General features: G+C 42.6%; 6 protein-coding genes across 8 annotated transcripts; 3 read left to right on the top strand and 3 right to left on the bottom strand.

Moving 5' to 3' along the window:
• The first annotated feature begins 5,174 nt into the window (after positions 1–5,174).
• Positions 5,175–6,643, top strand: LOC135670939 (salt tolerance receptor-like cytoplasmic kinase 1). Its single transcript, XM_065178717.1, has 2 exons — positions 5,175–5,651; positions 5,733–6,643. Exons 1-2 carry the CDS (start codon positions 5,273–5,275, stop codon positions 6,407–6,409), a joined length of 1,056 nt encoding a protein of 351 aa, XP_065034789.1. The 5' UTR covers positions 5,175–5,272; the 3' UTR covers positions 6,410–6,643.
• A 2,286-nt stretch (positions 6,644–8,929) lies between these two features.
• On the bottom strand, positions 8,930–13,051 carry LOC135670925 (UPF0496 protein 4-like). 3 transcript variants are annotated; one of them, XM_065178694.1, is made up of 2 exons: positions 12,905–13,051; positions 8,930–10,258 (listed from the first exon to the last, which is right to left on the bottom strand). In XM_065178694.1, exon 2 carries the CDS (start codon positions 10,211–10,213, stop codon positions 9,113–9,115), a length of 1,101 nt encoding a protein of 366 aa, XP_065034766.1. In that variant the 5' UTR covers positions 10,214–10,258; positions 12,905–13,051; the 3' UTR covers positions 8,930–9,112. The 3 variants fall into 3 exon arrangements, with proteins under 3 accessions (XP_065034766.1, XP_065034772.1, XP_065034779.1); XM_065178700.1 differs by lacking the exon at positions 12,905–13,051 and adding an exon at positions 12,568–12,887; XM_065178707.1 differs by lacking the exon at positions 12,905–13,051 and adding an exon at positions 12,503–12,879.
• Positions 13,052–13,396: 345 nt separating this feature from the next.
• On the bottom strand, positions 13,397–16,242 carry LOC135670897 (COBRA-like protein 1). Its single transcript, XM_065178683.1, has 5 exons — positions 15,951–16,242; positions 15,798–15,877; positions 14,441–14,891; positions 13,831–14,334; positions 13,397–13,756 (listed from the first exon to the last, which is right to left on the bottom strand). The coding sequence occupies exons 1-4, from the start codon at positions 16,189–16,191 to the stop codon at positions 14,153–14,155; spliced, it is 954 nt and encodes a 317-aa protein (XP_065034755.1). The 5' UTR covers positions 16,192–16,242; the 3' UTR covers positions 13,397–13,756; positions 13,831–14,152.
• On the bottom strand, positions 13,461–14,026 carry LOC135672223 (COBRA-like protein 7). Its single transcript, XM_065180677.1, has 2 exons — positions 13,831–14,026; positions 13,461–13,756 (listed from the first exon to the last, which is right to left on the bottom strand). Exons 1-2 carry the CDS (start codon positions 14,024–14,026, stop codon positions 13,461–13,463), a joined length of 492 nt encoding a protein of 163 aa, XP_065036749.1.
• A 1,967-nt stretch (positions 16,243–18,209) lies between the features above and the next one.
• On the top strand, positions 18,210–18,536 carry LOC135672222 (auxin-responsive protein SAUR32-like). Its single transcript, XM_065180676.1, has one exon. It carries the CDS (start codon positions 18,210–18,212, stop codon positions 18,534–18,536), a length of 327 nt encoding a protein of 108 aa, XP_065036748.1.
• A 1,026-nt stretch (positions 18,537–19,562) lies between these two features.
• Positions 19,563–20,459, top strand: LOC135670913 (RING-H2 finger protein ATL74-like). The gene has a single exon (XM_065178684.1). It carries the CDS (start codon positions 19,765–19,767, stop codon positions 20,272–20,274), a length of 510 nt encoding a protein of 169 aa, XP_065034756.1. The 5' UTR covers positions 19,563–19,764; the 3' UTR covers positions 20,275–20,459.
• Positions 20,460–21,895: the final 1,436 nt, after the last annotated feature.

Here is a 21,895-nt window from a genome sequence, read left to right as displayed (position 1 = left end):
CGTGCGGAATAGGATCCATGCAGAATCCGATATGAATTCGCATCAATTATCGAATTTATATACATTATTATCGGGCGTGGATCTAATACTTTCGAGTTCCACCCTATTTGATAACGGTCGCGGATCCAATATGATTGAGTTTTGGGTTATCGGGTTGTTATCATTGCCACTGCATTTAAAATTTTTATTTTTTTCTTTTGAAAATGACTATTGTAAGAAGAAAATATTGTTACGTATTAGTCCAAAATCATATATATATATAAATGTTCGAGACATCTTTAAAAAGAAAATATCATACTTTTCATATGTCACCTACATGAATGAAAATATCATACTTTCCATTGTCACCTACATGAAGGTCAAAGTCAAAAGAGATTTTTTGATTTGATCCCTCCAATATTAAAATTAATAATGTAAGGTTTTCAAACATAGGTTTGAATAGTTCCAAAAATAAATATAATTTTTTTAATTTTATATTTTTATACTTTTATGATTATTTTTTTTATTATAATGAATTATGAGAAAACTTGTATTTTCTTATTTTGAATCGTCATCACATAAATATAAAAGGGATGAAGGATGATTTGGATCTCACGTGACGACCATCGAGTTCTTATTATTATTTTTATTTTAATTTATATTTTTTTAAAAAATATTATAATATTTTGAGTTGAACGGAAAGTCAAAGATGGTATAATATCGTAATTTTATAAAATTTTAAATATAAAGTCAAAATCACAAAACATTGATTATATAATTTAATTCATAATCAATCACCCATATGATATTTCAATAAATTCAATTATTTTTAAGAATTCATAATATTTAATTTAAAAAAAATTAAAAATACAATAGTGCTCGAGACAATTAATTATCTTTAAATTCATAACCACAATCGAGTTACTCCTAAAAATTTTAAAAATAATATCACAATTAAATAAGCACTATGATTATAAAATTTATCATAAATAAATATTTTATTTAAGATATATGAGTTATCTTTCGTATATCTATGATTATAAATTTGATTATAAATAATTGCATCGTCGCTCTGCATGTATTGATGGTAGAGACAGAATAATCTTATAATATTCTTCATTAAGATTAGGTATGTGTGTCATTATTATTATTAAAAGTAAAGTTTGGAATCAATAGCTATCATGATTGATTGAGATGCTAAAAGCATATTAGTTTTCACACGATATCGACTTAAGAGTCTGATGAGTGTATTACTATCGACTTCAACTTTAAGTATTTTGATGAATGATTTGGACATAAGGAAGTCGATGGATTAATTAGCCTATCAGGCTGCTGATGGAGGGGAAAATGATCGGTCAACTCCACCCATCATCGTATAGACGGACGACCTACTATACCTAATGGAATCAGCACCCGTCACAATCCAACCCTTGCCACTGGATCAGATAAATTCTGATGCAAATCTGCAAAAGATTAGCCCAAGAAATCATAACATAGACTGGATCATCGTGAGAGACACGACGGCAATGCAGATACAAGAATTCCTCGACTGCAATGGTCTACAACAGGACGAAGAAGCTTTCTTTCGTCAATGGAGTCATCCTCCTGTCTGGCCTCGACTACTTCCTTTTTCCTCATCTATGTGGTCAGAGTCGTAGCATGGTAATCTCTGATGGCTTCTCCTGCACGCACGCAGTTGTGGTCAGACAACCAGGGCTTGTGAATGCCGACGAGGGATGCAGACAAACCATCTGCTTACAGCTCCCCCTGACTACCTGTGTATCTCCTACGATCACACTTCTTTAGCTGATGTCGAGCTTGAACACTGCTCTCCGTGATAATTGATGTGAAATATGACGGTGTTGAGAGGATAAGATCTCTGATACCGGATGCAGTTGCTGGTGATTTGATCCATTTACAATCATGTAGATTCTGAAGCTATTTGTTGGAAATCTACATAGGAACAAGGTCAGTAAATTAAAAGGGTATTATAGATCACATAGAAATAAATATAAATGGAGGAGATCAAAGGCAGAAGTAGATCATACTTCCGAAGATGCAGTAGGATTGGCCTTGAAAATGAAGTCCTGGCTTCTGAGAGCTCCTAAGAGAACAAATAAGCTCTCTGTAGTCATTTGAAGCTTGTTTCTTTGCTTTGCTTCTTGCTGTCAGTCCTTTCTTCTCCATTCTGCAACTATAAAATTTGTGATTTACTATTATTATTATGTGAAAAACTTTAATGTCAGAAAATAAAATTAAATAAAGATAGTTTAGATTTATGATGCGTACCTTTCGATATCATCAACAGGTGCACCATCACTGTAAGCAATTAATTAGAGACTAAGGGAGATTGAGAATATGTAATCTCCTATATCATTTCTAGAGATCATGTTTTTTTATATAACTAGAGATTTATGATGATAATTAGGAAAGCCTCTCCCATCAAAATGATCATAAAGAATCCTACTATAATTGAATTTTCTTTTTATTGACCGATAATAATAATCAAAATTCAATCAGATCTATAATATATCTTAGATATAATTGCTCTTTCGCATTGCAGGTGATGAGCCAGGCTCGACATTGCACCAGAGAAGTCTGTGATACTATCTCAGATCACTTGCAGAGTTGGCTCCTGTGGTGGTGGTGATGGCACCACCTGCACTTGTCACACCAAATTCCCATGGGGAGGAGCTCCGATGTTACTGAGTGAACTCTGATGTTACTGAGGAAATAAATATGATAATTAATCTAGAAACTTAAAATAAACCATGACTAAAGATGCAGTGCTCCTCAACAAATCAATCCAGTTCTTTCGGGATACCTGCATGGTTCATGAAGCAATTAATCAAACACATGATATCACAAATTTCTTGAGAAGGTAAGTCTCGGTACAAGCTTTTCATGGCAGTTCCACAGGTGAAGCAGTATAGTAAAGGCAAATAATACAGATGCATATTAAGAAGCAACTTTCCCAAGGAAACACATCAACTTAGGAATTGCTTCCGGGCAAAGATCCATGGAGAGTATCTGTGCAGATAATGCTAGAATCATTAATCAATTAGCAGATGCAGACTGACTGCTTAGGATGTAGATTTTGTTCAGCTGGTTTAGAGAAAGATTTTTCCCCTATCATAACATCTAAAACTCAAAACAATTCCATCCATCAAGAATAAACTGTTACTATTGTACTCCCAACCAGCAAGCAGTATACTGATTCCATCTCCTTATTCTAGCTTCTCACTGTCAGTGGGAGTTCCATATGTTCTCTTAACTGGAAGCAAGCAGGTGCCAGGAAACTGTTCTGCTTGATACATTGAACACAAGCAGAAGGAATATGTTCCTCCTGTCTAAATACATACAGATCTTATTGTACATGCATTTTAAGTTGGACACCTGCTTCCTCACAGAAGAAAAGTTTCAACACCTGCTAATTGTTTGTGAAGCTTCTAACCTCTTTCTTACTGATTGTATTTGATTTAGAAATGACAATTCATGGGCTGGAACAAAAGAAGGGGCCCCAAAGATCTCAGCACAGTAGTTTATTCAGATCATTCAGATACATGCATTAGGCCAGATAGTTTCCCTTTGGGTCCCCCAGGAGAAATCCCTTCTTCATCCTTTATGAAGTGAATAACATGTTAATTAGGACGATATAGGACGGTTTCCGACACAAATTCAATGATAATTTCGAGTTGGATCTGCATTCCAACCTTACATAATTGCAACAAGCCGAAAGGTGTGACAAGACTCAGTGGCTAATAAAGCTCAAGAACTATTTCTAGGAAGCAAACCATGTTTGATGACTGCTTAACACACCTAATCGTAGATGGTGTCCTGTAGGGATGGATTTGTGAACTGATAGTTGACTAGATGCTACATTCGTTTGATCACAAGGAAAACAAATAACATGAGTTCCATGCTAAAGATATACAAAACAAATAGCAAGAGTATTGACAACAGGACTATGCTAATTAATAGCCATGATAAGTTGAACTTGTTTATGGATTTTGGTCTCACCACATTAGCAGTTTCATGTAAAACCAAATCCCACAAATCAGCACAAAAAAAGAGCTTTTAAGGGAAGAAAATATTCATCCATCCATGCATGCACCAAATGACAACTTCAATGTAACATAATCCATGAAGATACTCAAGCAGATATTACTTATCCACACATTAATTAGGTAGCAGACATCATTTGATCTGATCTCAACAAAGATTTTGCCTCCTAACATGCTTGAGAATTCAGAACACTTAGCCATCTCCTTATTCTAGCTTCTCAGTGTTTTCCGGTTTATGCATGCTCACTCAACTGCTTGCAGAAGACCACAGAACTCAGGTTTTCTATTGTATGAACAGATCATGTCTGATCCAACACTATGTTCTTTGAATCCTCAAGAGATAGCAGCATGTACTATATATTTCCTTACACCTAATTATGCATAGTTATGTTCAGACAGGAAACAAAGGACAGAAGGTTCAGTCAACTCCCTACTCATTGTTTCAGAAGCTTCTCACTGACTTCCTGCAGCCCAAACCAGAGGGCACTTTTCCAGATCAGTGAACTTAAAAATGGCAGCAGTAGTTGGGATAGGAAATGACCCACAAGGTTGGACTGTTCAAAGTTAGACAGGGTGTGTTACTAAGTTTGCTGGAGGTCAAATTCTCTCTTGATATCCTTCCTTGACTCAGAGCTACAATCCAGCTAGTTTACACCTTCCATGCACTCAGAACTAGCAATGGTGGTTGCTTGTTATTTGGGCTGTTTGTTTCAACAAGACAACAAAATTGATCTAAAGCTAAGAACTATTTATTATTGGTCACTAAAAGCTGAAATGTTTTAGATTACTGTTCTATGGTTGCTAAAGACTGTTTAGTTGTGACAAAGTTTTGCTTAATGATACTTGTAGATAAATCTTATTGTTGCTTATTTTGTTTTCCATTGCTAAAGACTGTGCATGCTATTCTATAACACAAAGCTAAAAATACTTGACCTTTCTTTCACACAAAAAGAAATAATATATGATCACATCAGTCCCCATCTCACATCCTCTTCTGATCTAAGACTCCACTACCATATAATTACCCCACTCGGTCTAGATTCAATTAGACTCGTTCCTTCCCCCTTCCTCACCAGCCATTAATTGCTTGGGTGAATGAATTAGGTGGGTGTATATAAATACTCCCATGGCACTCTCCCTTCCTCCATTACTCGGTCTCCTCATCTTGCCTTGCTCATAAGCCTCACCTCTGCCGCCAGCGTCTTCTTAGCTCTGTTGCCCACGTTACGATGTTCCGCAGGTACAGGATACCGCTCTGCTGCTGGTGCGGCAACGCGGACGACTTGGAGCTCGGCCCGGCCCAGGCTCGCGTTGCCGACAGCCCCGACGCTGAGAAGGAGGCGGAGGAGGAGAAGGGGGTGCCGGCCCGGCGGTTCGGGTGCGCGGAGATCGAGTCGTTCGCCGGGAAGTTCGCCACCGCCGCGGTGGTCGGTGAGGGCGGGTGCAGCACCGTCTACCTTGCCCGCCTCCCGGACTCCTCTCTCGCTGCCCTTAAGCTCCACCGCCCGAGCGAGCGCCTCCACCGCGCCTTCCGCCAGGAGCTCGACGTACTCCTCCGCCTCCGCCACCCCCACATCGTCCGCCTCCTCGGCTACTGCGACGACGGCGGTTCGTCTCTCTCTCTCTCTCTCTTACGGACAGACCGCCTTCAACATCTTTCTTAATTTTCGATTTGGTCATCAATGGCAGAAGAAGAAGGCGTTTTGGTGTTCGAGTACGCACCCAACGGCAGCCTCCACGAGAAGCTCCACGGCGGCGGGGAGGTGCTGCCGTGGGCGCGGCGGATGGCAATCGCGTACCAGGTGGCGCAAGCGCTCGACTACCTGCACGAAGGGTGCGACCCGCAAGTTGTGCACGGCGACGTGAAGGCTGCAAACGTCCTCCTCGACAGACGGCTGGAGGCGAAGCTTTGCGACTTCGGGTCGGCCCGGGTGGGCTTCTCAGCAGCGGTGGCGCCGCCGCGCTCCGCCCGCGCCATGGTGGTGGGATCGCCGGGCTACGTCGACCCACACTACCTGCGCTCCGGAATGGTCTCCAAGAAGAGCGACGTGTACAGCTTCGGGGTGCTGCTGCTGGAGCTGCTCACCGGAGCAGAGGCGTTCGACGCGGAGCGAGAGCGGCGGCTGACGGCGGAGCTCGGCCCGGTGCTTCGGGACCCGGAAGGTCGGGCCGCGGAGGTTGTGGACGCTAGACTGAGCGGGGTGTACGACGCCGGGGAGGCGAAGGCGGCGGCGGTGGTGGCAGCCATGTGCGTCCGGGACAACCCCAGCCTCCGCCCCTCGATGGCGGAGATCGTCAGGATGCTGCGGGCTTCGGCTTCCATCGCAACCGTTGAATCAAAATCCAACGGCAAGAGTGATTCGTAGTAGAAGAAAAAAGTTGCGTTGATTTGTGACTTCTGTCGTACAAAGTATATACCACGTAGAGAAGGCGTAGGGAGGAGAGGAAATACGCACGCGTAGCACAAAGTCAAAAGATAATAAGATAGCAAAGAAGGGTTACCAATAAACCATTTTTTCTATCATTTTGGTGGAGGTGTGAATTGACTCTGTTCTCAATCTCTTCCGAATAATCAATCAACAAATGAGAATGCAACTCAACGCACCACATTCCATGATTTCACCATCTTTAAATTATTTGTACAGCAAATCATTCTTCTTCGACAACATAATAAGGATATTCTAATTTGATTAGATGTGTCTACTGGAAAGTATAGAAAAACAATGTTCTAAAGGAAGAAGGATATTTATTCTTTGAAGCCAGAGAATGTCTTTTTCGATATTTATACTCATTTTTCCCTAAGCAAACTGATAATTATTTTTCTCATTTTTGAAATTAGAAATCTGACAACAATAATAATAGTATGATCTTTGTAATACTAAAAAAATGATGCCAAATATAAATTTTTACCTAAATACATTTACTTAAGAATCATAATCTTTGGGGCATGTGAAGTTGCAACAATTCATGAAAAATATGTACATTTAGACGAAATGCAGCTTTAGAAATAAAATAGTTTGAAAGAAAAACCATACATACAAACTCATTTAAAACTGTTCACAAAAAATGCTATTCGACCGAGTCACCGGAAATCATTGCATGTCTGGTGTTGCCGTCCAAAACCTCCCGTCCATGGAAGAACAGTGACAGCTTGAGGACCTAATTAATAGAAGGGAAGCAACAACGTACCTTGGAAAGCTTGTTTTTGTTGTGAGAAAAGCTACGTATCACAGAACAAAAAGTAGAATGCGACTCACTACCAGACGAATCATTGAGAGAGAGAGAGAGGTGTTATGTCTCTGGTCTCGTGTGCTGGTGAACTGGGAAAGCAGAGGACTAGTATTTTAATGCCAGTGGCTGTGCACTGCCATTCTTAGTAGGTTTGATCACGTTTCTGACATGCCTATGTGAACTGTGAAGAAAGTCAAAATATACCCCAGAGAAAGAGCAGCATCACAAAAAAAGAGCTGACAGGAAGATTTTGGTTGTCTTAATCTTCCTAGTTATCCATAGTATTTACCATGGTAAGATGATGATGAGAACTCTCGAGGAAAACGTTGCAAACATCATAAAATATCACTATGTGAACCATACAAGATGACCATGTAATTCTAAAAGTTTCTTGGTCTTACTGGATGGTGGATCAAGGAACAAGTTGAATGATGACTCAGAGGACCACCACCGTTTACAGGTAGGCTCAGAGTACATGCAGTCTTCCTGCTTTCCAGCTGCGAAGAACAGCTGGAACACAGAGAAGGGTCTCTTTCCAACTTAAAACACCGGGCTTTCCACCTTGTGAAGCTATCTTGATTGAGGTATTATGAGACACAGGGGGTAATGAGAAGGAAGGCTAATAATGCGTGTGGCGAACATGTGAGGGAGGACGACGACTGGGCCTGACAGACAGCACACAACCTCTAATGATGAGTAGTAGGAGAAAGCATACCTGTTGTTGTCCTCGAGTCATTCCTCCACATGCCAAGTTCTGGGAAATGGTGGCGAAGAAGACCATCGACATTGCCTAAACAGTAGGAATAATTCGGTCATTTTACACATTTTCATTATGTAATCAATGAAAACAGAACCGATGAACATAATTAAGAAACGAAGAAACGAATCTTGTAGCAGTTGAAATGAGAAGATAACGAAACATTATCCTGCTTGAAGTAGGATATGCTTGGAACTTTTCTGGCGCCAATAGTCTGATAAAAAGGCATGAATGACTATTACTTGATTTCAGTTTTACCTGATGTAACTTAGTCCTGGTTCAATAGGATTTCACGGGTTTTGATGGAAAGCTGGAGCACCTATAAAGTAGTCAGATGGCCTGCTTTGATGGGGACCTGTGATCAAGTAAAAAGATTTATTTAAGACATCGCTCGAACAACTTCCAAACAAGTGTTTAGCAAGAAGCAGCAAAATGGTAGTCCAGTTCATTCAGCATACCTGTTCATGGTGACTCGGAGCATCCTTGTATCAGCAAAGCCCAGAGACGGTGCCCTGATACCTCAATCCATCCTAGGCTGCCAGACTTGACAATATGCTGAAGAAAAAGCTCAGAAATATGAGATATCAGAAATAATATGATCACATCAGGAAGAACTAAACTAGAATATCCTTCCAACTATATTTTAAGCCTTTAGACTGCTAATACTGACAGAAAACCTTACTCATCTCGTAATGGTAATATCTTTAAGAGTAAACAAAAAATGTATACATGATAATTCTAAGAGATGACGGAAGTTGACATTTACAGAATGGCCATATCTGGTAACAACATCATTAAATATTAGTTTAAAGAAAGAACAATTCCCATGATGTTAAAAGAACTAGCAACTGAACATGCACCATTTTTCATTGCTGCTGGACTCATTGGCGCTATCAAATAGTATGAAAGGCAGACACATATACCATACAACTAATGTAGCATGATTAAGGTACAACAAGCTTATGTTGCAGGCTCTCTCTAGCTCATTATCAACATTTAGGAACTTTCCTGGCCCATATCCAACAAGACACCAACGATTCATGGAACAACCTGATGACACCATGATCTAATGTCACTGATACTACTGTTGTGTTACAGCAGACATTCTAAGATTACAAAGCAAAGCATCACGACCCATTAAAACGATTTCGAAAAAGTCATTGACTTGTTTTGAAACAGAATCTAGCTCATGGCCAAGGCTGTTGGCCCCGTTGACCAAATTGATAGCATACTCCTGCAACATTTGCCTTTCTAAGTCGGTGCTCTTCCTTGGTGCAATCATTTCCTCTTCATGATTAATGCCAATGCCATCTTGCACGGGTTCTTTCTGACAACAGTTGCTGATAGTCAAATTGCATAACCCTGAAGCACATGCTTCAACTGCCGCTATCTCTTTGAATATCACCACCTTCCCACTGTCAAACCGTCTCCTAATTTCCTCGTTTGCAGCAGCTTGCAAGTCTCTGAAGGCCTCAAACCAAAAGAAGTCCTCAGAAGAAATGTGCAAGTCGATCAGTGGTTTTGAGCAACCAGACAGCATCACTGAAACGACACCACAAATGAATACAGTCATGACCTTAACTCCATACAAGGCTCTCATCAATACCTTTCCTTTGGAGCTTTTGACCTTTGGTAAACCAAGAGTTCCTCGAAGACTTTCAATAACAGGACAGCTTTCCAGTTTGAAACTCTTGGAGTTGATACGTTCGATCCATTCATGAAGATGCAAATGAGATTTTTTGAGTTGTTCAGGTGAAGGATGACTGGTGGAGACGTCCATAAGACGTACCACATACTGAAGCAGAATTTGACCTTGATTTAATCGGGATAGCTCAGAGCTTAACGCAATGCAAATATCAAGCAACTTCACACTGCTGTCCAAGTATGTGTCAATCCACTTCTCATCCCAGTCAGAAACAGGTAACTGAAGCTCATTAATTAAAGTTTTTAAGCTATTATAAGCTTCTGATAAGAACTCGATAGCAAGCCTCATCCAGGATAGAGTAAGGACATCTGCATTATCCTTAGGCTTGAGCTTTTTCAATTTATCTGCCAAGTTTTTCTCAAAAGAAAACTGTAATTCACGAAGCTTCAGCGACAAATAAGATCCCTTGGGGAGGATAATACGAAAAGGATTTCCAAATGGAAAGAAGGTCCGCTGTCCATCATGTGGTCGACTCATGTTTGTTGAACTTCTAGCTGAAATATACTCTGTTCTTCAGGATAGCTAACATAAGCAAATATGACAATTAAAATCAGAAGTCAAAACCAGGAGAAAGGACAAACCAATCAGATAAAAAACAGTGGTGTAATAGAAAAAGGAAAAAATATTAAGAGAAAGGACAAGAGAAGCAACAAAATAGCAAGATCAGTTCCATGCCTTCTAACAAACATAAGAGCAAGAATTGTACCTTTGTTAGTTTCTCTTATTTTCAACTATTCGAAAAAGCCAACAGAATAAACAAGTACAGCAATAGATCTGATCGTGTTGTCTCTACAAAGAAAATGAATGTTCTTCATCAGCCACACCTTTGGTTGGTCACTTTTTTTATGACATGCACAAGGAAAACACCTTAGACATGTATGCCTCAGTTGAGGCGAGGCACAAGTTTAGGGCCTCAATAGGCCTTGCACCTTAGTGCACTTGACCAGCACTGATGGACTTGCAAATCTATGTTTATGTTACCAGACGACCAACAAACATAATAAAGAAAAAGTTCAGAGAAGCATTGGTCTGAGAGTTCTTCTATGGAAGCTAGATTTCTCACGATCCAGGCCTGATGAGCTAACTGGCTCATCAACTTCGTTTGACCTAAACCATTAGCCAAAAAGCTAAAGTTGATAATAGTACACTCATCGAACCCTTATAAGCCAACCTTATAGTCTTTGCCCAATTTAGATGTGAGACTAATTTGGGTGTTACAATTTCTTCCACTCAAGGGCTTGATATCCTCGACCCAGCATAGCCCAGGTCAAACCCTAACATAGTACATGTGAGACGTAGCCCAATGATGACTCCATACCGTGATGAGTCCTCTGACTCCATCCACGAGTAGACATTTCCTACTCGAGCCCCCTCACCATACCAAAATACTAGGTCGAATCTGATACTAAATATCATGCCTCGGGCCTGATAGGCTAACCGGCCCATCAACTTTGTTTGACCTAAACCATTGGTAAAAATACTTAAGCTGAAGTTGATAGTAGCACACTAATTGGACCACTATAAGTCAATCTTAGTCTTACCCACTTCCGATGTAGGACTAACCAAGATGTTATAAGATTGATCAGCACCTGAATTTCTAAATGCTATTAGTCAATATGAGCCTCCAACAACATTGATCCTACACCAATGCGTTCAACAATTCAGATCTTTGGCTGCCTTATGTATAATTCTAAAACCAAGTATGAAGGCTTGAAGCAACTCTACTAGTAACCCTTAGATCATGTATCATCTACCGCTACAAAAATGCCGATAGTAGTTAATATGAGGACCCTCTCGAGAATTTAGTGAGCATATGAAAAGATAGGAAGATACCAAGATATAAAAGTTCATATGGTGAGAGTTTGAATAATTATGGTGCCTTTGCAGGTTTCAGATGTCCAGTTTAATGGTATTGGCCTATTTGCTTGATCTGATGGTCTTCAATAAAAAGAAGTCATTAAATGATAAATATCTTGGTGAATTTTTTTTATCAGGATTTATTTTGGTGTTTTGATAGCTTCAGTGGTTTTAAGTCAATCTGTACCAATGGTTTTCAGCCAAAACTGTTTGTCCTGGATATAACCAAAACTTGGATGAAGAGTTATATAGGGAACTACTAATCTTGATCCATATAATCGATCTGGATTAGGATGGACTGTAAATTTTTAAAACCTCAATATCTGAAATTTGAAAATCTGGAGCTAATGGGAGTGGCATGGATGAGAGAAAGATCATATTACCATGTCTGAAGACTAACCAAATTTTCTTATCATATACTCTATTTATCGAAAATAAAATTATCACACTATCTCCATGAATCAACTATGATAAAATTCTCGTAGCACCTTCACTGGTTGTCAGGACAACTCCATGAGCATATGGAGTTTCTGGATGCCTCACATTTTACCGCCTTGTTTGCAACCTCAAATATAGCGCTACAACCTAGTTACAATTGAACAAAATGAAAAACCCTAGCCAAGCCAGCGATTGAAACCCCCAAATCATTTACCTGCTCCAAGTCAGGCAACGCTTGAAGATCCAATTGTGTCAGTACAATCAGCATGTGTCAAGGCAGGTTGCTAGATCATGTATAACTAATACACTACGGGATTGAAGAACAACCACGTACATTATGATAAATCTAATGAATTCAATTCCACAAATGCCTAAACCTAAATATGCATGCGCTAGTAAACAAAATTAGTCATATAACCACATCAATGTTAGCAGCAGCAACAAGAAGAAGAAGAAAGAAATACGACTCACAATAAATAGGCTTGGTGACAGATAAATTAGCGTAAATCCCAAAGGGAAAACGAGCTTTCCATTACCCTGACAAAATTTTAGCTCAAGAACTAGATAATTAGCTGAACAGAAGTCGATGATAGAGGCATCAAGGAATGCCCAAATATCAGATCGGAAACTCCTCCATCAACGCTGAGAGAAGTGCCTAACGATCAAACCGGTGCCTTTATAGGCAGAAAATAAATGGATCCCCAAAAAACCCTAAAATTTCTACTTTCTTTCGAAGGGATCTTGGATTCGTCGATCAATCTACTCTACGACTAGCAGAGATCCAACAGATCCACGCTTTCGGCGCAAGGAACGGATCCGTTGAGAAGATTAGAAGCAAAGGCTTAGAAATCGAGGACTAGAGAGCTTTCGTACCTGAGAAAGCGGCATCCGACGGAAGAAAGGAGAGAAGAAGAAGAGGTCGTCTCACGATCGGTCTCCGCCGCCCATGTTGAAAGAACCACGCCTTCTTACCGGTAGGGAACAATACGAAGGTAAGAAAGCTTTACACCGTTGGATACGAGACACGCCGCTTTAAGATGTCAATATTTCTAATCCGACGGTCTTCTGTCATTCTACGTTTGCGACCCTTCGGATCGGCTGTTAGGCACGAACATGGGAAAGCGCACTAATATCCGTTCATTCGTGAAAACGTGGCGCTTTATGATGCGTTTCTTTTGTTGAATTATGATGCATACCCAACATTTTGCTTTCGAGCTTTCTCGGCTTCTTTGTGTCATCAATATGCATAAATGACCTCATCAGATCTGACCATCCAAGAGCAGAGCTGATGAGGAACTAAGACAGCCATCTCTGGATTAGTAGCTTCAAATACTTTTCTTCTGTAAACAAAATCCTTTGAATCAACGTTGCAATCTCTAAACTTCACATGAGAATTCCATTACTGCAGTCCAAAACCATTCAAATGGGATTACAAGAGCAGCAAGACTACAGACAACAAGAACGACGAGAGAACCAGGGAGACACAATGAACCAGAGAGGACAACGTGGAGCTTCCGTTGGGCAGCGTCGGGTACGAATCCGGCGGCGGCATGACACAATCATGTCCATTGAACGATAGCCTCCTCGGGAAAGCCCAGCCTCCACCGAAGGTAAAGTCTGCAGCGTCTTTGTGCAGCAGCATCTCGGTCTGCACATTCCCGTTCTCGCCGCACTGAATCAACATGTCATTGTAATGTTTGATGCCCCAAAACATCGCGGTATCATCTGCAAAAGGAGAACGTCAGGTGATCAACTGCACCTCCATGCAGCAATGGAGCTCCTCAAGGGTGAGCACTCACTGATCTCGCCATACTGGACGAGAGGCAGGTAGTTGAAGCTGAAGATTTGTAGTATGCTCCGAAAGTTGGGATGCTGTATCACCAAATTCCAGTCGCTGTAGTTGCTGTACATGTTGAAGTTGGTGATCGTCACCTTCACTCGCCAGTACTCTCTGTAGCTCTCCTTCACGTGCCAGTGCACGCGAATGGGGCACATGTGCGGCGTGCACAAGACAGCCGGGCTTGTCGTCGAGCCACCATCGCCGTTTGGCAACTGCAGAAAATTCGATTTCTCGCCATCCCTGCAACATCGTGAACACAGGTGATGTGTTTCAGAGAAGATTCATGGAGGGAAGGGAGAAGCTTGCCTCGAGCAAGTGGGTAATGTCGGTTCTCCTTGGCACCCACAGCTACAACGAGGGCATGAGACTATGGTACTGTTGTAGAACGTCGACAAAGAAACGCAGCAGCTGGGCGTTTCAGATTCCCTGAATTTGGAGAAGGAACAGGTGATTTCCCATGTCACTGCAAAGTCGTTTCTCCATCAGAAACAGTAGAAAAACCTTCGAATAAATGTTCTCTGGACAGATCAGATGGAGAGAGAACTGAAATAGACATGCTCCGGACTCACTCAGTGCTTGGGTGGTACGTTGCTTGTCGAACTGGAACTTGCTGGGTGCCACAACCGTGGCATTGCTGCAAGTATAACCAGGTATCCCGAGGGTGAAGTTTGATGGCTTCCCGGTGGCGGGACTGCTGATGTTAGCAGACTCCATGGACATCTGGAAGGAGGCCATGGCCAGTGTTCGGTCCTGGGCGAGAGAAGACAACACACCTCCCCTGCAGCAGTTCTTGGTTTGCATGTTGTAGGGTGTTCCTGGCAGCAAATCCACAATGGTGGGGCTCTTCTCGCAGCAATGGGGGATGTTGTCACCCTTGAACTTGGAGCAGTTTCCTTGATTGGTAGTTTCGGCTCCCCGCATATCCCAAATCACTTCATCATTAGGCCATGTCCAACCTAATCTCCAACCAGGTCTCTCGATGTGCCGATACAGCTGGTAATTATATATGCTTACCGAAACCTGCAACATCAGAGGAAGAGCAAGATGAAGGGGATGGTAACATTCGGTAATGTGCTTGAGAAGCTCAATTGAATTGAAGTTCTTAGTTTGATGTGAATGAACAGGAAATGCAAGACAGTGAATCAGCTAATGTAAGAAGAGTTGCAAAGGAAATGGCCCCAAGAAAATTCACAATAGAACAAACAGTGGCATTGATACTTCCTCTTCAAATAACCATCTGAGAGTAGAAAATTGGGGCAAAGATAAATGCAATACAAGTTGTTTGTGACTCAAATATCTGTACAAAGAACAATGGAAAGACCACCAAGTGCTCAAAGAAGTCATGCTCATTGTTGGATGTGTTGTTTAACTATAATAGGGGCATTAGGCTTTGAGATAAGACATCTGCCAATTCTCACTTCACTTTTCTTCACCTAAGTGTTCGTGAATCGAGTGAACATATACTCGCATTTCCATGTTATTGAATGCCCAATAGGAGGGATGATCAAACATTCATGGGAGTGAAGACTGTCAAGAATAGTATAGCTTATTGATACGCTTGCACTTGTCTTTGGTAACATCTTCACGATTAGTATATGTGTTCTGACATACGACAGAGACTCAGGTCAAAGATGAAACAGGCTCGTCAGTTTCATGTCGAAGCTGACACAGGAGGAACGCACGGAGATGGAACGTCAACCTAAACCCTGTTAAGAATTCCGTGTATGCATCATCTGCCAAACTCTACAGGAACCTATATTGATGACAGCATAAGATTGATCGGGATGGGGGCTGCAGCAAGAACAGAGCAGGAAGAGGACTTTTGGAACAAGCGCAAGACGAATCGAATTAGAACTACAGGCAGTCGTCCACATCGACAAGAAGAAGAGCGGTAAAAGAAGGGTGATGATGGCAGCATCGTCTTACCATGTACATGTCCCCGGAGTTGGTCATGAAATCCCACTTGATCGTGATGTTGCCGTCGGGGTCCATCGGATCGTAAGCATCTAAACAACAACACATCGGCGCTGCGTGAGAACAGAATCCACCAATCTAAAAGGCCGCAGAGTTAGAGCAGACCTGCGCCGCAGAACAGCAACAGCAGCAGCAGCAGCGAGAGGGAGGCCGTCGCGGGTCTCATTTTCTCTGTCAGCGCCAAGAGAAGTGCACCTGCACTCCCATGAAGCAGAAGAAGGGAGAGGGGGAAACAAATGGGGGAGGAGAGAGGAAGGTGAGAGGTTGGCTTGTTCCCTTTGTTCTTTGTATCGCTTCCCCCTTGCTCTAATCGACGGGTGGATGGGTTGCAGCGTAGTGCATGCATTGGAAACGCAGCATCACAGCCAGATATGGAATGAGTCAATGCATGAATTAATTACCCCCTCCCTCTCTCTCTCTCTCTCTCTCTCTCTCTCTCTCTCTCCAACTCCTACTGCTCCATTGGCGAGGCAGGCCGAGGATATCCGGCATTGGAAAGCCAGCGGAGCACCTTCCAATTCTTCCTTCCCATCTTGATATGTTTATCTGTTCCCCTATTTGGACGGAGTGCTGTTACACAGTTCCCAGGTTGCAGTATGATCTGTGTCCATCGAACTTTGAGATTAGGGAAATAATTATCATGATATAGATTTGTATAAGATTAGATCAAAGCATGAAGTCTTCGCTTAACGTTATAAATTACAGATAGTGGCTATGTGAATGGTGTCGAAGACAAACTGATGGCTTGGTCTGTTCAACGTGTAATTCTTTGATATGAACGCCATTTGGTGGCAATATGACATTGGACCATATTAATTATACCTTGTCGTTTCTATGTGAATGGAACCATTATGCATTTGTATTAACTGCAAAAATTTCTAATATTTTAATTGTAAATAGTGTATGACAAGTAGGATTAGTCATGTATTAAAATGAAGATGGATGTTGTAAGTTTTGTGATCACCTTTTATATCATAATGAAAAATTATACGTAGAATTATTAGATATATTTGGTGGTCAAAGAAGTAATATAGTGATTGAAAAATAATAACATACTCGATATACCGATATCATGTGATTGATATTATAATATTATATGATCGACACATCGATATCAAATAGTAGATATAATTGATATAAAAGTCATATTATAAAAAAATCTCTTAAATATATTTTTTTCACTCATAATATTTATACAATCTTTGAGCATTCAGCTCTAACAATCTCAACATTATTGAGATATATATATTTTTTAATTAATTTAAGCATCGAAATAACTTAGTTAAGCACATGCGAACATAATTTTACGAGATTCGACAACACAGATGACTTAATTTTTTTCAATATCATGCATAAACATGCATGAAATAAGGTCTTGATTGGCTATGAGTTAGCGTACCAATTAATAACAATACATGATATTTAATTAAAAAAATATTTTATAAATAATTATATGTAATTAAAATAGAAAAAAAAAGGAAGCAAAATAAGAGTGTGTACACAAATACTTTTGGGCACGTAAACCGGCCTGCACTATTGACTGCACACTGCAGGATATGTAACGAGTTTCTCATTAAGATCACTGCATCTCCTTTGATTCAACGTTCTTCTCCTGTTCATCGTTGCAAATACAAATCCTCTTTGACTTGGCAAGCGTTGAGACGTCATAAACAAGTACTTGAGGCGAATTCTACCAGAGTGCACCCACACGCGATCGAAATATCCTGCTATCTTCCCAATGCTGCCTCTCCTCGTCCGCCAGGTCAACGCGCTGACCTCACCGCACGTGCTTCAGAATACCTTCCCTGCGTTCGCCATGTATTATTGTTGGCATCCCCTGTCTTCCCAATAGGTTTGAAGTACCGCCGCCTGAACACAGGTGTCGAGGTCGGAGATGGAGACGCGGAAGAAACGGACATTGACTTCCGCCGAGGCGGTCGCATCCTGTCCCGGTGCTAACTCTCTCTTCCACCTAATCCTGAGTCAGAAGAACTCTCTCCATAAATCCCCTTAGCCTTCTTCTTCATTTCCTGCTCAGAAATCTTCAGCAGCATCAGCGGATCGTCGTGTTTGAGTAGGCTTTACGTTTATATAGTTGGTGATGTCCAACGTTCCCAATTCTCTCCGTGACTCCTCTCTCACCCTCTTCCGCCTCGCCATCTCCAGCTCCGATCGCTGGCCCTTCTCTCTCTAGCTTGCGTCCCCCGTCTCCCCTCTGTAGCTCCTCTTGCTGCCGGGTTGCCCGGTCTTCGCATGCAGCGTGGACGAGAAGAAGCGGGAGATAACACTAATAACAACGAGAAGATCGAGAGCCATCGCTGTCGTCGCTCGCTGGCCGGCTTCTTCCAGCTCCGCATGCCGCACATGGGGCACCGCGAGAGGAAGGAGCGGGCGGCCGCGGGTTTGCCGCCCAAGGGGTGCATGGCGGTCAGGGTGGGGCAGGAAGGGGAGGAGCAGCGGCGGGTCGTGGTGCCGGTGGCGCACCTCAGCCACCCCCTCTTCGCGGAGTTCCTGGAGGAGGCGAAGGCGGAGTATGGGTTCAGCCAGCCAGGGGCCATCTCCATCCCCTGCGGCGTTGATCACTTCCGCCACGTGAACGACGTCATCGACCGCGAGAGGGGCAGCGCTGCAGTCCATCACCACCACCTCCCCCTCCGCCTTCTTCACTTTGCATGCTGTTTTGGAGCTTAATGACCGGTGATGATAAATAGATGAGTGATTAGGCTTTTGATATATGGATGAAGATAATGAAATTTGTTGGACTGTACGTATTTGGGGATTGAATGTGTTCGAAATAGATAATTTCAAGCTTATTGTAAGAAATATTTCATTCACTACACGAACATATTCGTCAATCCAATTATGAGATCATCCTTCATCAGATACCACTGAAAAAGGACAAATAATATGATCAATGTTCATGATCTGGGACATCGGCAGATCCTAACCATCCATCTTCCACAGTAACGAGTCTCGTGATCTGCTCCGCTCACAGCTTCCTTCCAAGACCTGTGCATGTAACGCCACTGCCGCCATCGGAGCAGCTCGAATAGCGACTGTGTTGCTTCAACGGCTTTTGCGACGGTGATTCGGCCCGATGACTCACCCGTGATCACTCCAAGGCTATCTCTTCCTATGGGCTCTGCTGTGCCGCTGTAGACAAAAGTCGAAACCAAACTGGCAACTGCGGAGGGCCACCAGGAATAAAGATGGGGGAAACAGAGGACAAAGAAACAAAGTGACATGCACGCATCAGACGCCGCAGGGCCCTCCTAGAACGAGAAGTTGTACGTGATCCCATGTGCGAACTGCAAAGGCGAGCTCAGGATAAGCTTGCTGCCATCTCTCTTTTGGCCCTCCTCCCACCGGGCTCCTGCTTTGCTTAGTGACACTTGTGCTTGGCGTTTTCTTGCACATAGTCCCAGGAACAGTGAGGAGGCGCCACTTTTGGTGTTCCTTTTTGCTTTCTTTGAGCGCAGTGAGAATTATACATCAGAGAGAGCCTTTAGTTTTGATGGTGTTTTGCTTGCACTATGATGAGACTGGTCCATCTTGTGGCTCGTAGGTTGCGAGGCATTAGATCTTGCCAAACCAACGACCCGACAAGCTTTGCAGCCATGGCGTTCGGTCACTGATGGAGTGACTTCAAAGCTAGAGGCCCAGCCACCGTGACAACCACAAAAAGAACCGTGAAGGCTGTGCATCAGTCACAAAGTAATTACGTTTGGAGTAACACTTCCTGACGCCTGACATGGCTTACAGCACTGGAATGGCCCGAGGACTGCTCCAAGGACTACACCTTGCACGGCCAAGGAAAATGATACATGTCCTCATCCTATAAATCGGATCCTTCGCCCCCAAATCAAGTGCCTTCAGTCACCGGCTCATCCTCCTCTCCACTGCCACCCTCGAACGCACCATGCCTTCTCCGACGCAAAAGAACACCACCGCGGCTCTCTCTCCTGCTCCCCCGCCGCCGCCGCCGCCGCCTTCTCCTTCTTCTAACAAGTGGGGCCCGTACTCCAGCGCCAAGGACTTCGACGCCAACATGGCCACCGTCCTCGTCGTGCTCGTGTGCGCCACGGCGCTTGCCTTCGCCCTCCACGCCGTCTTCCGCCTCCTCCTCCGTCGCCTGCGCCGCCGCCTCCCTCGGCCGTCCGCCGGCGGGGACAAGCCCCGGGCGGGGACGGCTCCGCCGCAGCTGCCGGGGTCCGTGGTGTTCTCCGCCGGGGCGACCGCGGTGGCGGGCGCCCCGGAGTGCGCCATCTGTCTCGCGGAGCTGGCGGAGGGCGAGCGCGTCCGCGTACTGCCGGCCTGCAGCCACGGGTTCCACGCCCTGTGCGTCGAGGCGTGGCTCGTCGGCCGCTCCTCCTGCCCCACCTGCCGGGCCGAGTGCCGTCCCTCTCCGGCGCAACCGGCGGAGCCGTGAGATGGCCACACGTCTGTGGCCGTAGAAGCTGCCACTCTTGCACAGACCGAGGCCAGGGGAGACGCCCAGTTCCAGAGCTGATTTGCTTCACTACTTACGAACTACAGCAATAAATTAATTAAAGGAGTTCTGTATGATGTTCTAGTGAGTCTTTAGCATGCAATCTCAGTCTCGTATGAATCATACACAGCATCATCTCTTCTCTCCCGCAGCATTAAACGCAAAGATACAAATTTACGAGCTGAGACGGGCACCATTACCGACCATAGCGTGGGAGAACGAATTGGAGACATAGGGAAACGGGAGATAGGTGATGACGAAGTCCGAGGGATGCAGAGAGGGGTCCATGACAGAACGCACTAAGATATCAACTCTTTGCGATTTCTTCTACTGGCAGTCGACTCTTCAGCCCTGCCTTCGCTTGCGCCGTGTTACATGGCAGAAAGCTTCTGTTCCTGAGAACACACTGGTTCTTTATCAGCCCATAGAAAAGAGACAGCAGCTAGAGAGAGAGAGAGAGCGAGATCTTAGTGTTAGATTGCATGATTGATGATGCTTGCTTAGAAGGCAATCATGTTTGATTTCGTGTAGGCGGATCTCCGCCTGTATTCCAGGACGTATAATATACATAATCTCTCTCAAAAAAGAATAGAAACCTTGATATATTATACGTATTGTGCTGGAGCTGCCGGCATAAGACCAGCAAGAAGAAAGAAAGCAGCAGGTGGATATGCACGCTCGGACGGGGAGTATTCCTCAAGAAATGGGTCCTCATCAGATGCACGCATCTTCTCTCTCTCTCTCTCACTCAAGAAGGTTGCCACTCGAATGACCTTCAGATTCTTCATCGTCAATAAATCCATTCATATACTTCCAAAGCCCATAGATTTGGCGAAGTCAGGCTTTCCTGTGAAGCGTAGCTATCTCAAACCCAAAATATATACATATATATATTTATGTACAGTCTGGCAACAATTATTAAAGAAGAGAGAGAGAGGACCACCAACAGATGTTCTTGAGAGACGATGCAATTCCTCCTCTAGCATTTATAGAGGACTTTTTACATGGGGAAGGGGGGCATCAGCTTTGTTCTCGTCTCTTGGTGCTTTGGAAATGAACTTACTCGTACAAATTGGTTAATTATATGTTATCTTATATAATTAATTATTTTTAATATCTCAATCTTTATATTTTTAAAAATTATATTAAAATTTTTTATATTTATGAAAGTAAAATATTTAACCTCAATTTTCTTCGTCATTTTACTTAAAAAAATTATACAGATACCCTTATATACTTAAAAATATACTAAAATAAAATTATAATATAAAAAATCAAGAGATATAGTTTTATTGGGAAACGGAATGATACAGTATTATTCAATTGTTTCGCTTTTTCTTTTTTATCTTTGAATATTTTGTTAGGAAATGAAATGAAACGCTAAGTAAAAAGAATCTTTATTATCATTATGTCTCGTTATCTCCGTTGAAGTCGAAAGAAAGGATGAAATAAAAAAACAGTTTCATATAAGTTTCACAAGAGATAATTAATATCGATGAGAATAATGAAATTATTTTTTTTTAATTTTATTTTTTACACATATCAATATACGTGATATTTT

The sequence above is a fragment of the Musa acuminata genome, chromosome BXJ1-4 (assembly GCF_036884655.1).
Source record: "Musa acuminata AAA Group cultivar baxijiao chromosome BXJ1-4, Cavendish_Baxijiao_AAA, whole genome shotgun sequence".
In the NCBI taxonomy this organism is placed as follows: Eukaryota; Viridiplantae; Streptophyta; class Magnoliopsida; order Zingiberales; family Musaceae; genus Musa; species Musa acuminata.
This window is presented reverse-complemented; position numbering and strand designations above follow the sequence as displayed.

Excerpts from the sequence above, each read along its gene's own strand:
- LOC135670939 (XM_065178717.1), top strand. The coding sequence starts at position 5,273 with ATGTTCCGCAGGTACAGGATACCGCTCTGCTGCTGGTGCGGCAACGCG. Across the intron at positions 5,652-5,732 it reads CGGCTACTGCGACGACGGCG|AAGAAGAAGGCGTTTTGGTG; the intron begins GTTCGTCTCTCT and ends CATCAATGGCAG.
- LOC135670925 (XM_065178694.1), bottom strand. The coding sequence starts at position 10,213 with ATGAGTCGACCACATGATGGACAGCGGACCTTCTTTCCATTTGGAAAT.
- LOC135672223 (XM_065180677.1), bottom strand. The coding sequence starts at position 14,026 with ATGTGCCCCATTCGCGTGCACTGGCACGTGAAGGAGAGCTACAGAGAG. Across the intron at positions 13,757-13,830 it reads CGTCCAGTATGGCGAGATCA|ATGATACCGCGATGTTTTGG; the intron begins GTGAGTGCTCAC and ends CTCCTTTTGCAG.
- LOC135670897 (XM_065178683.1), bottom strand. The coding sequence starts at position 16,191 with ATGCATGCACTACGCTGCAACCCATCCACCCGTCGATTAGAGCAAGGG. Across the intron at positions 15,878-15,950 it reads GTTGCTGTTCTGCGGCGCAG|ATGCTTACGATCCGATGGAC; the intron begins GTCTGCTCTAAC and ends GTTGTTGTTTAG. Across the intron at positions 14,335-14,440 it reads ACGTACCACCCAAGCACTGA|TGACATGGGAAATCACCTGT; the intron begins GTGAGTCCGGAG and ends ACGACTTTGCAG.
- LOC135672222 (XM_065180676.1), top strand. The coding sequence starts at position 18,210 with ATGGGGCACCGCGAGAGGAAGGAGCGGGCGGCCGCGGGTTTGCCGCCC.
- LOC135670913 (XM_065178684.1), top strand. The coding sequence starts at position 19,765 with ATGCCTTCTCCGACGCAAAAGAACACCACCGCGGCTCTCTCTCCTGCT.